Source organism: Physeter macrocephalus, chromosome 14, assembly GCF_002837175.3.
Source record: "Physeter macrocephalus isolate SW-GA chromosome 14, ASM283717v5, whole genome shotgun sequence".
Lineage (NCBI taxonomy): Eukaryota > Metazoa > Chordata > Mammalia > Artiodactyla > Physeteridae > Physeter > Physeter macrocephalus.
The window spans coordinates 83024829-83037010 of NC_041227.1; the positions used below are offsets into that span (position 1 = coordinate 83024829).

A 12182-nucleotide genomic window follows, 5' to 3' on the forward strand; every position below is an offset into this window, starting at 1 on the left:
AGGGTGGCACGAAGGGGAAAGGACCGGCTGCTCCCCATGAGAGCTCGGGATATGCTGCACGAAGCAAACCTAAAACACTGAGGTTCTGCACAGATTGTAACCTTCTGACTCAACCAATAATAGATAGATATCAAACGAAAGGAAAGTGTAAGTTTTTCCTTTGAAACCTGAGACACCGAAAGGCTTAAATCACAAATCATCTACCGTAGCTAATGGACAGGGCAGTCAGATTTATTTCAAAACAAAAGCTTTGTTGGGCTGCATCAAATGCAGGAGGAAAGGAGTTCTTGGGCATGGTTAATTACCAGTGTGCATAACAGTGAGGTATGCCTCAAATAAGCCTTTAAAACGTTAAAAACTGAACTATAACAATACCCATGCAGTACTATTTTTTCAGTGCTTCTAATTTAAAAAAAATTAAAGCCTGCACTGGAAATTTACAGTATGGCAGAATTTTGTTTCTCCTTTTGACCCTAATACGTTAACGTACAGGTTTTATGACAGGGTCTGTGTTAAAAATCTAAACATTTATCACAAGATTTTAAACATCACTGGGAATCTGAGTTTGGAGGAAACAAAATTGGATAAAAGTACAATGCCCGTGACAGCCAACATTGTATATAACTGGGCTGTATGAGGTTGTTTAGAAGGCAAAGGTTAAAAAGACGAGATTTTAAAAAATTACCCCCAGAGGTGATGCGCTGATTTGAATATAAGTACACGAGATACTAGAGCGCGGGGAAACACTGCAAAAAGGTCATCTATTTACAGAAGAGTGATTTAAAGACATTATGATTTTCTTTACAAACAGATGTAAGAACAGGAATTATCCACTTTTTAAAAACTCTACATTCCAACCCTCCACTATTATTATAATCCACTGAGCTGCCTGTATCAGGGCAGCCTTTTCCCCTCATTTGACTCTTGAAATAAACTTCCATCATTTCGTCGTCGTCTGTGGCCCAGGCTCTCCTGAAAAGTCTCTGGGCACAAGTCCTAGGAGGGCGGGCTTTTGGCCTGCAATTAAAACTGAAACCCCCAGAAACTAGAGCCCCTCCCCCGCCCGGGGGGCCCCGGGACCCCTTCCCGCATGTCAGTCGCTGTCGGACAGCGTCTCATACTGCGCGGAGAGCAGCGGGGCCGGCTCCCGATCCCAGATCCTGCTCGGCTGGTGAGGGGCGGCGGGGCTGGCAGAGGCGGGCGCACAGGCGACGGGCGCACAGGCGACGGGCGCACAGGCGACGGGCGCAGGGGGCGTGCTGCTGAGCATCCGCATGGTCAGGGGGTTGTAGGGGAACTGCGTCGAGCCTGCGGGAGAAGGAGGGTTAGGTTATACGCGTTCCGCTTCTGTTCCGGACAGTGGAACCCCCTAATGAGGCCGTACTGGAGGCGGTGTTCGAAGCAGCGCTGACCGAGGCGCTGATGTCGGCTGCTTTCAGACCCCCAGCAGCTCCTCACCTGTCGAGGAAGGCCTGTCCTCCCAGGCCCAGCCTGGCGTCTGCCTGTGGTAATCCCCTTCTGAGTGCACAGAGGAGGCCGAGGAGGGCCGTTCAGCTCCCAGGTAGCCTTGCCCCGGGATCGGAGATTTCGATTTCCTGCTGTTTGACTTGCTGATCAGCTTTGGTTTGCAAACTCCTCCTGAAAGTGAAATAAATTTTTACTGCTGATATTTAGTAATTATGTTCTCAACTTTAAAATCTACCAGAATGCTGATGATTATCTAATGCTAAGTGAAGGGAGCAAAATGGTAGCATGGAGAATCCAAACCCTAGTGCCTAAGGAAGTAAAAAAGTAATATTTAAAAGAAAGCCCGGGGCCTCCCTGGTGGCGCAGCGGTTGAGAGTCCGCCTGCCGACGCGGGGGACGCGGGTTCGTGCCCCGGTCCGGGAAGATCCCCACGTGCCGCGGAGCGGCTGGGCCCGTGCGCCATGGCCGCTGCGCCTGCGCGTCCGGAGCCTGTGCTCCGCAACGGGAGAGGCCGCAGCAGGGAGAGGCCCGCGTACCGCAAAAAAAAAAAAAAAAAAAAAAAAAAAAAAGAAAGCCAGAATTTACTTATAGCAGCTAAAGTCAAAAAGGGGTATGTCCTCATGCCATAAACTCAAAAACACGTAATCAAGGAACTAGCATTTCTGGAACATCATTTCCTTCTTGGCCTTGGAGCACAGAAACTGCTTAAGGAAATGAAAGCTGGCTGACAAAAATCTTAAATCCTCACTTTCTCCTCCCCCACCAGTTTACAGAGGAGGAAAAAAAACGGTAGAACAGAAGCCCCTTCAGGGCACTACTGGACCTCAGCAGAGCTTGACAAGTCAAGGTGGCCCTGTCTGCTTCTCCAGGCTGTACAGCTGATGAACTCCGCAGAAGTTCGCAGGAGTGGGAAGCCCCAAGTGGGCTCTAGAGCAAAACGTTAAAAAGATCTCAGAAGAGATCAGAGTCCAGGTCAGCAGCCAATGTTTTCCTGAGCCCCAGCGGAACAGTTTCACCCTGCCCCCCGTCCTTCGAGTATAGAAAAGAGGAACAGAAAGCAACTTTGACCCCTCCAACTATCCGGAAAAAGAAGAAATGCAAATCCTGGATGATAAGGAAGAGGATATAATAAAGAAATGGGCGGGGGCAGGGAAGGTGAGTCAAACACTGGAGAAAACTTTGGAATACATGAGGCCGGTTTAAGAAAGAAGCTCATAACCAAAATGAAAGGGGCGAAAGGGCGTAGGAAACAAAAGACAGAACGGCAAGGGTCAGAATAGACACGAGGGAAAGGGAATTACTAGTGCAAAGGAAAAATTTGAGAGACTCGCAGTAAAAGCAACAGAAAAAGATCAAGATGACTAAAATCATTAGAAGGTTAACAGATACAGAGGACAAAGACTATCCAGCAAAAAGGTAACTCTGAAATGGAGGGCCCCAAAAAGAAAGAGAAAATAACTAAGAGGTACATCTGATAGAACATTTCCCTGAATGCAGAAATCAACCTGAAGCGGCAAACACCCTCCTGTGATCAGGAAATCTGATACAGGATGAGGAACACTAACACACTCATGATAAAATTTATTGAAATCAAGGTGAAAAAAGGATTCTTTGGGCAGAGAGTCACCACCAAACAAAGGTGCTGGGGGGGAGACATCTGGTCTTATTTTTTATACAACAATGAATGCCAGAAAAAAGCATAACAGTGTCTACGGGATGTTTTGAGAAAAGTACGTGCTGAGTATCATAACCTGCCAAGCCGCCGTCTCAAACATAAAGGCAGCAAGAACACACTGTCGGGCACGCACCTCAGGATACAGCAGCCTTTTGGAGAAAACAGGGTGTGAAAACCTCACCAGAAAGAAACGCCATAATAGAAAGATTACGTAACCAGGATAACTGTAATTGTGTAAGTCACCAATACTACAACCTTAAAACACACACACTTAAAATCAATAAAAATCGGAAGGTTAGAGCAGAGATGGGAGACAGTGGCTCATCTTTTAGAGCAGGAAGTAAATTCATAGTGTCCTAAAATTAACATATATATGTTAAAAAAAAAAATAACTAAAACCCCTAATCTCTTTATCTTTTTCTTAACCTTAGTGAGATCGTTTGTTTGACCGTAACAGGAAAAAAAAAACTAAACTTGAAATGTTACTGACCTTCAGGTAGTTTTTAAGGTACAAAAGATTAAGAAAAAAGGTTATATATACATATATAAAGAGTAGAGTCCTGGTTTCTGTGTGCTTGCTTTTAATAGGATGCATAAAATTATCTCATTCCAATAAGCTCTCCTTTTATGTAAACAACAACACTAGCTTTCTAGACGACGTGATCTGGTTTTTTTCCCTTACTCTTTTCTATGGCTTAAAATTCTTTCATACTGAGCCTGTCATTTTTGTTAAAAGAGTAAGTTACTTCGATTCAAACGCAGAATATGGGGCTTCCCTGGTGGCACAGTGGTTGAGAATCTGCCTGCCAATGCAGGGGACACGGGTTCGAGCCCTGGTCTGGGAAGATCCCACATGCTGCAGAGCAACTATAAGCCTGTGAGCCACAACTACTGCTCCTGCGCGTCTGGAGCCTGTGCTCCGCAACAAGAGAGGCCCGCACACCGCGATGAAGAGTGGCCCCCGCTCGCCACAACTAGAGAAAGCCCTCGCACAGAAACGAAGACCCAACACAGCCATAAAAATAAATAAATTTTAAAAAGTTATTTAAAAAAAAGAGGTGTCACAGCAAACACACTAAAAAAGAAAAAAGCAGAATATGAAATTGCACTTGTATTACAATCACAATGTATGTATACAGATAAGGACTACATGCAAGCGAAAATGAACACTGATATGCTGGAGGGTGACTTGCTGCGTAAAAATTTTCATCCTTTTAAATTTCATATTACTAACATGTCTGAGCAGGTTAAAAAAAAGACTTGGTTTAAGTAACTACAACCTTCAGAGGTGACTCTGAGCACATAAATCTCTTAGTGATCCGTTAGAACTTGGGGTATAAATTGGCTTTTTCTTGGGAAAGGCGGCAGAAGAGCATGGAAATGAGCCCTTTACCTGAATGAGGTGACGGGTCCCCTTCCTCTCTCCGGGCCTCACCGCTGGTCACCACCGAGGTGCCGGCGCCACCAGGCACCCCCCCCAGGGGCTGGGGCATGGTGACCCCATGGTCCTCCACTTTGTCTTCAAAGCTCCCCATGAGTGCCTTCCGGATGATGTCCTCCAGCCCGAGGTTGCTGGCAGGGTCAGCAAAGGAATGACCTCGGGAGCTCACGGAGCCTGCAAAAGACGAGCACGACGCGTCTGCCTGATTCCGAGGGCAGGTCGGGAGACAGGAGCCCCCCCCCCGCCCCGCCAGGACACGCAGCACCTGGCAAGGTGCCTACAACACAGAGCCCACATGGAGGCCGGCTAAGTCCAGCTAAGTCCAGCGAGCGTAACTCACAGGCAATGTGTTTTTCTTTGTTAAATCAGGCACCCACGTGTGAGAGTTACTCGAGGACGGCTTTCTTCTCTCTTTAATAGTTTTGATTCTCTTTCTTCATTTATCTTTTCAACAAGTACTTACTGAATCTCAACTCATTATTTACCGCCATTGACTCCCTCCCTCCCTGACTAAATGATGAGCTTTCCTGGAGCAATTTCCTGTATGCAGTCGGTATTCAATACCTATTTGCTGGACTGACTGCTACCGTACCAGTTTCCTATTGGCAAACAGTGTCTTTTGAATCTTACCTGAGGTGGTGACTGCCGGCAGGTTAAAGATCTCAGTTCCTGGCTGAGCAGCTGCTGTATTTAAACAAACATTCGTTAATTGAGATGTGATAATCACATACATCGAAAGAGATAGTCTCAAAAAAAAAAAATCCTACAATAAAATTAACCTTCTTATTTTCCATGATCTCAACTTTATTTTTCACCCATTAAGTGAAGATAAAGTGAAAGAAATAATTTTTTTTTTTAAAGAAATCAGAAAGTAAGAAATCAGAACAGGAGTACTATAATATAGCCCAGGAAGGAAAGGAACTTTTGCAGTGCTGGAGAAAACACACAGAGGGAAAAGCTGCCCTCAGAACAGGAACCCAGGCTCGCCGGGGAAGAGACAGTGACTCTAAGAAGACCCCGCAAATATCCGAGTTTGAGATTAGATCGGGGGAAAGAGGCCCCGTGAATGGCATGAACACGACTGCGTGTGTCCCTGCTGTGGTTACCTGGAAACTATTTTTTTGGTCCCAGGATGAGATAAAGACTCTTCCTGTTCTGTTCATTCCTGCTAACTGTGCACTCTGTCATTTGCTCAGTTTGAATGACAACAGCTGGGAGAGCCTGGGAGCTACTTGTAAAGCACACTGTGCCAGAAACAGAAGGAATTTGGGGACATGAACGGTGTTTTCATCACATCTTCCAACTTGATGCTGAGACTTTGAAAGAGAAAGAATGTAGGAAGTAAAGTCGGTGGCTATAAACAAGCGGTGTCCCAGAGAAGAATGTGCAGTTCTGGGCAAGAACCCAGAAGGGGGGCCCGTCCGTGCAGATGGGGAGCGCATGTGAGCCCAGACGCTGACTTCTGGGATCAGGGAGAACTGTCCGGGCGGGAGGAGGAAGCTCCAGGAAGACTGCACAGCAGGGACCACACGGTACAGGCTCCTCACTTACAGGTCAGGAAATGGTAGATGAACTGAACCTGAAATAGCACAGGTGGTAGGGCCAGCCTGGTAGTTACCACAAAACCTGGGGAATAGGGCTCATTCATTTCACAAATATTTACTGAGCGATTATTTGGCTGAATAATAAAATCACCTTCATATTGATCAAAAATGGTCCTATGAAGACAATTTCATATTGTTCAACCAACGATAACACTAAGATACTGGACTTAAAATGCACCCCTTCCTTCACCTGTGGAGCTCACAGGTCAGCGGGGTACTTCCTGAGGCCATCAGGTCAGAATCACCTGGGGAGCTTAGTAAAGTGCTGGTTTCTGAGATTCCTGCAGCCCCGTAGGCGCGTGTTTTAACAAGCCCTCCAGGTGACTGTGATGGGTAGTGAAGTTTGAGGGCCCCTGGTGTAAGACAGATGGGCAGACTTACGAGAGGACATGGTAATTACTCAGAAATGAGGGAAAGGCACACAGGCACTCAGGAGCTGTTGAGGCTGACGTGACAGTAGGAGAAGCAGCATCGGGGCGAAGACCACGGACAGCACCCGGGGAGAGCGATTTGTGGAGCCTCGTGAGGGAACCGTGGAGGAGGAGGGGGAGGAACAGAGGTCTCTGTGAGGAGAGCTAGCATGGGAAGTCATTTTAGACATTTAAGGAGCCAGTAAGACATTCGAGAAGAAATGAGGGCAGCAAAGATCTGTAAGTGGAGCTTAGTAGAAAAAGCTGAACTCCAGATACAAGTTTGGGAGTTTTCAGCACATAGTGCAAACGGCCAGAGTGGATGAAATAAATGACTCAGAGAATACAGTGCCAAGAGGAGAAACTGGAAAACCAGCATCCAAGAGCCAGGCAAAGCAAGACCTAGCTTCTAAGGAGACATAAGAAATGGTCAAAGTAGAGAAAAAAACAGGAGAAAGCAGTACCTGAAAGCCAAGAGAAGAAAGTATTTCTGGAAGAGGGAGGTGGGTCACTAATGTCAACAGCGGCAGAGAGAGAAAGTAAGTTTTAAAGCATGAAGTTTTTTTGCAGAGTAAAGGCACTGATGTCCTCGGTGGGAGCCCTGAGGTGAAGTGAAGCTGTCTTGGTTGCCCAGGGCTTGGATTTCTCAGTTCTACTTCCTGGTGAGAACCCAATGTGCCTGGGGTCCCACGAGCCCACTGGTTCCTTAGTACAACCCCTTAATTGTCCCTTTCCACAATCAGAAATCCCAAACTAAAGCAAATTTTGTTAGTACTTGCCTTACAACATTAATAAAATTTACCTTCTGTTAAAGTTACTTGTTTCATTATACATTTTCACAGAATAGAGACCATCTGTCATTCTGAAAGCACCCAACAGAGCGCCCTGCTCGATAAATGGTTATCGAATTAATGAATGACCAAGCTACTGCCTAAGGACAATGGAAAACATTAGAAGAGAGAAGAAAACTATAAAGTAGGCTTCTTCAATTCATACATAGCATTTTCCTATCAAGAAGAATTTCTTCCTGAAGAAGAAGAAAGAAAGAATATCTGTAAGCCTGAGGGCAACTCTGGTCAGCCTTCTGAAGTATTTCTTTTAGATGACTTGTTGCCATTTAAAAAGTGAATCTAGTAATCAACAGCTAGGATAACTACACAAACAACCAGTGACACTGTGCTCCTCTTTTTTTCTCTGGGACATTTGGCCTTTATTAATCACAAAGTGTCACAGATCCAAACAGACCTCCACCTGGCAGTTTATACCAGGTGGCCCAGAAATAAAGCAGACTGTAGGAGGCCTGGATTCTACAGGGCATCCCACACAGCTTCTGCACCACTGGATACACGTGAGGAAAGGACCACCAGTAAGCCTGGGTGGTGGCACGAGAGCTGAAAACAGCGGGCACGTGCATATCCACCCTAAGGAAAGGCCTGGATGCCCCAGAGCTCTATCCCGGGGACATTTACCAGCGGCCTGGGTGAGGACGTCGAGTGCAGAACTACTGGAAGCATGGACTCTGGGGCTGGAATTCCTGAGTCTGAACCACAGCCCAAGTCACTAGTTATGTAACTTGCAACAGTTATGAAACCCGAGTCTCAGCTTCCTCATCTACCAAGCGGAGATGATTCCAGCACGTGGTGTGTAGGGTTTGTTATGAAGATTACAGGAGTCTATATATATTCCCGCTTAGAACGGTGCCTGGAGCACAGCAGTGCTGCACGTGGAGCTCTGGCGGCTGCCGCTCCTGATGCTGGCACCGTCCTAGGTGGCGGGTTTAGCAGATTCGCACGCCACCCACAAAGACACCGGCAGGGCAGAAAAGGAGCCAGCACAGAGGGCCTCATCCCATGCTTGGCGGGGGTGACACAGAAGGACAGCAAGGGGAGGCTCAAGGGCAGCTCATCTCAGGAGGCTTGGCATCTGTACCAACATTAAGTGCATTGGAACTTAACAGCACATAGGTTGTCAAAAAACCCTAATACGACCCCAGACCCCCTTAAAATGATGAATGTGGTGTGGGTCATACCACAGTACTCAGAACCTACTTAAAAGCTAAGCCGAGTAAAGCGTTTTTCGTGAAGAACACTTTGGATGGCAGGAATGCTCAGAACCAGGCCACCTGATGGACAACCACTGAATCTGGGGTGCGTGCAAAGAAAAGACCGGAAGGGCACGACCTGTCTGCAGACAGCTGAGACAGCCCGTGCGGACGAAACGCAGACCAGGGCAGAAAACACTGGAGGGCTGATCCCGCCCCACGTGAGAAACAAACGTCCTAGACCCGGCACGTGTTCCACGAGAAAATGGAGGGCTGCAGAAAGAGGCGAGTGCTTGCTCCCTAACGGAAATCCTCTCGCGCCCACAGACATTTGGGAAGGAGCTTCAGGGTCTGCTGTGCTTGGACAGATGCCTGTCAGAGCCTTCGAACCCAAGGATTACACGAGAGGCCACACTGGAGATACCGTTATTAATGCACATTTTATTGGGGGTTCATGAAAGAAATCCCACTTACCCATATCAGAGTCACCTCCACCAGAGGAGTTCAACTTACGAAAGATCTCCTGCTTCTTTGATTTAACCATGGGTGAGGTGTTTTCCAGCTTGGTGAAGAATGAAGGCAAGTAGCTTATACTCCCTGGTGATCGGGAATCATTCCTGTCAGGGACAGTCACGTGTGTTACCATCATGCACTCCTGCTCCGCAGCCCATGCTAGTACCAGTCCCAGAGTCCCTCCCCATCTGTTTGTGCTGACAGCCTAAGGACAGTGTGTGACCAAAAGCCAGTGAGGACATCACATCTGAGGACACAAAGATGACATCAGAAAATGAGGACTGGAATAGAGATAACCTAGAACCAAGATTCTTAACGAAGACTGAATGGACATTAATGGGAACACTCGTCACGATTCTGTCTGCTCAACAGCACAGGCACTGATATACTTAGGGTTACTATGTAAGCTGAGAACTATTTTACTAGCAGAATTACTTTGAAGTACAATAAAATTGTCTACTAGCACACCTGCCTATAAAATAGCAAGCACTCACACCTAAGCAACAATTAGACTTGAACAGAATAGCTACAATGTAGGAAAAAATTACCTATTTATTAGAATCTTTTCAAGCCTGCCACCAGATGAGCTGAGTTTCGCATAAAGACTTCCTTTCATATTTCACTGGCAGCTTCCTAGACTAACACATTTAGAAAAACAAGTTTCCTCTACCAGTGCAGGACTACCCAGGATCTAACTAGTGCCAGAGACGGTAACAGAGAACATATGGAAAGGTGCTGATAATTTAATCTGGTCCACCACTCAAACATGAGAACACCTACTGTATCCAAGGAAGACAAAGAAAAAGGACTAAGACGTGGTCTCTGTCCTCAGAAAACTCACAAGCTTAGGGGAAACATGTAAACGTATAATGAAATTTAACATCATTCCCTTTCCAAAAATGGATTTCGTCCTCATTTCCTTGAAAGGTACCAACCTCTATTTGGTTGCCTATTAGTATATACAATAAGTAAGTAACTATGACACATTGTTAAGAAATGCACTAACGGTTTGGAGTGAGACAGACCTTGGTCTAAAGCTGGACTCCCTCTCACTTTATTTGATCACCAGCAAATCAAAGCATCAGGGGAGGGTGTTCCACATCAAGAAAACAGCACGAGTTCAGATGAGGGAACTCAGGGCACAGGGAGGGAAGCGTGAGGGTGGAGCAGCAGCAAGTGGGGTGAGGAGCGTGAACCTGGCCACAGAGAAATTCAATGCCACGCTCATGACCAAGTAAGTGCTTGAGTCCACTTGAGTTCTAGACAGATCACTGGTGGAAGTGGACCAGGCAGGGGCCAAGGCAAAGGCGTCTAAACCAAATGGGAATAAGAATCTAATAATTCCTAGGGTTGGGTTGGGGTCACAAACTGCAAAGAGAACACACGGCAAGCAGCCCAGCCCAGGGGCTCACTGTGACCCCCTTCCATTCACAGCCCAGATGCCGGGTGCCCGGCAAGCACTCAAGTGGGGTTCAGCGACCACACAGACAGAAAGCTTTTAAAAATAAGATCTAGGACGACTTAACTTCAAGGAGAATAATGAACAATTATGTTCTATGACCTATTTAGACTTTTTTTTTTTTTTTTTTTTTTTTGGCGGTACGCGGGCCTCTCACTGTTGCGGCCTCTCCCGTTGCGGAGCACAGGCTCCAGACGCGCAGGCCCAGCGGCCGTGGCTCACGGGCCCAGCCGCTCCGCGGCATGTGGGATCCTCCCGGACCGGGGCACGAACCCGTGTCCCCTGCATCGGCAGGCGGATTCTCAACCACTGCGCCACCAGGGAAGCCCTATAACCTATTTAAATATTACAATTTTTTCATTAAAAGCCACTGGCATTAGGTCACTAGGAAAACAGAAACAAAACGATCCTCCTGACACATGACCCGGAAGAGGAAAAACACAATGACTTCAGGAAAACGGAAGGCATGCAGCGCGCGCACAGGCACCTCTGCTCCGCAGGCTCGGCTCCGCGCTGGGCCAGGAGCAGCACGCTGTCCTGTTTCTCGTGCACAACTGGAACCTGGGGTGGGGAGATGGGCTCGTAGGGCTCGCTAGAGACGTGACTCCTCTCTGGGGACTTTCCAGGCCTGATACTGGAACATACAAAACATTAGACAGTCTTCCCAGGGCTCACCTGCGGCTTACCCTGAACAGGAATTGGTTACCTCGTTACTTCAGTCATTTCAAGGACCAAAAGTTGGCAATACGTATCAGAGTGGCCTCGTATACTCACTCTGTACCTAGTTATCTTGAAAAAGTCTTGTTACTGTTGCTTCGTCCAGGCACATGGAGTCGCATGACAGACGGTGCCGGGGACGGGCCGCAGCCCGGGCTCTGTGGGGAGGTCACTGCCCAGCACCGGACCCCTCGTGCCCCTGGCCAGCTACTCCACTGGGCCCTCCAGGGTCTTGTTGCTGATTTCGAGCCAGGACCTACCAGGTTACTTCCCCATTAACTTAAAAGACAAAGGACTTGAGCGCCACCCTGACACCTGCAATTTAATGTTCTTCCTCTGGACACCATGTTGTAAGGATGGTGTGAGATGAACACTGTTTGGGCCCAAAAAAGTTTTTGGTTTAGTGACTGTACTTTTTTTTTTTTTTTTTTTTTTTTGCGGTACACGGGCCTCTCACCGTTGTGGCCTCTCCCATTGTGGAGCACAGGCTCTGGACACGCAGGCTCAGCGGCCATGGCTCACGGGCCCAGCCGCTCTGCGCCATGTGGGATCTTCCCAGACCGGGGCACGAACCCGTGTCCCCTGCATCGGGAGGCGGACTGTCAACCACTGTGCCACCGGGGAAGCCCTAGTGACTGTACATATTAAAAGCCATCTGTGACCTTTAATATCTGCTTTTATTACTATTATAGATAAGTATAATTATATATATGTATTATTCGTCATTTCTTTCCCCAATCTCACCCCATCCAATTCTTAGAGGTGGCTATTTTTGACCATTTTTCTTTAGTTTTTTGGTGGTCACCTCTATATCATCTAAATAATCAATCTTATACCTTTCTTGAGATATCAGAA

General features: G+C 47.2%; 1 protein-coding gene across 1 annotated transcript in view; it reads right to left on the bottom strand.

Moving 5' to 3' along the window:
• Positions 1 to 215: 215 nt before the first annotated feature.
• NCOR1 (nuclear receptor corepressor 1) overlaps positions 216 to 12182 on the bottom strand; it is a 163875-nt gene continuing 151908 nt past the window's right edge. The window contains exons 41-46 of the mRNA XM_024127921.3: positions 11098 to 11244; positions 9113 to 9255; positions 5214 to 5267; positions 4536 to 4757; positions 1459 to 1638; positions 216 to 1308 (exon numbers count right to left, since the gene is read on the bottom strand). Of these exons, the coding sequence (XP_023983689.1) occupies positions 1094 to 1308; positions 1459 to 1638; positions 4536 to 4757; positions 5214 to 5267; positions 9113 to 9255; positions 11098 to 11244 (961 nt within the window). The 3' untranslated portion in view covers positions 216 to 1093. The remainder of the gene's footprint in view (positions 1309 to 1458; positions 1639 to 4535; positions 4758 to 5213; positions 5268 to 9112; positions 9256 to 11097; positions 11245 to 12182) is intronic.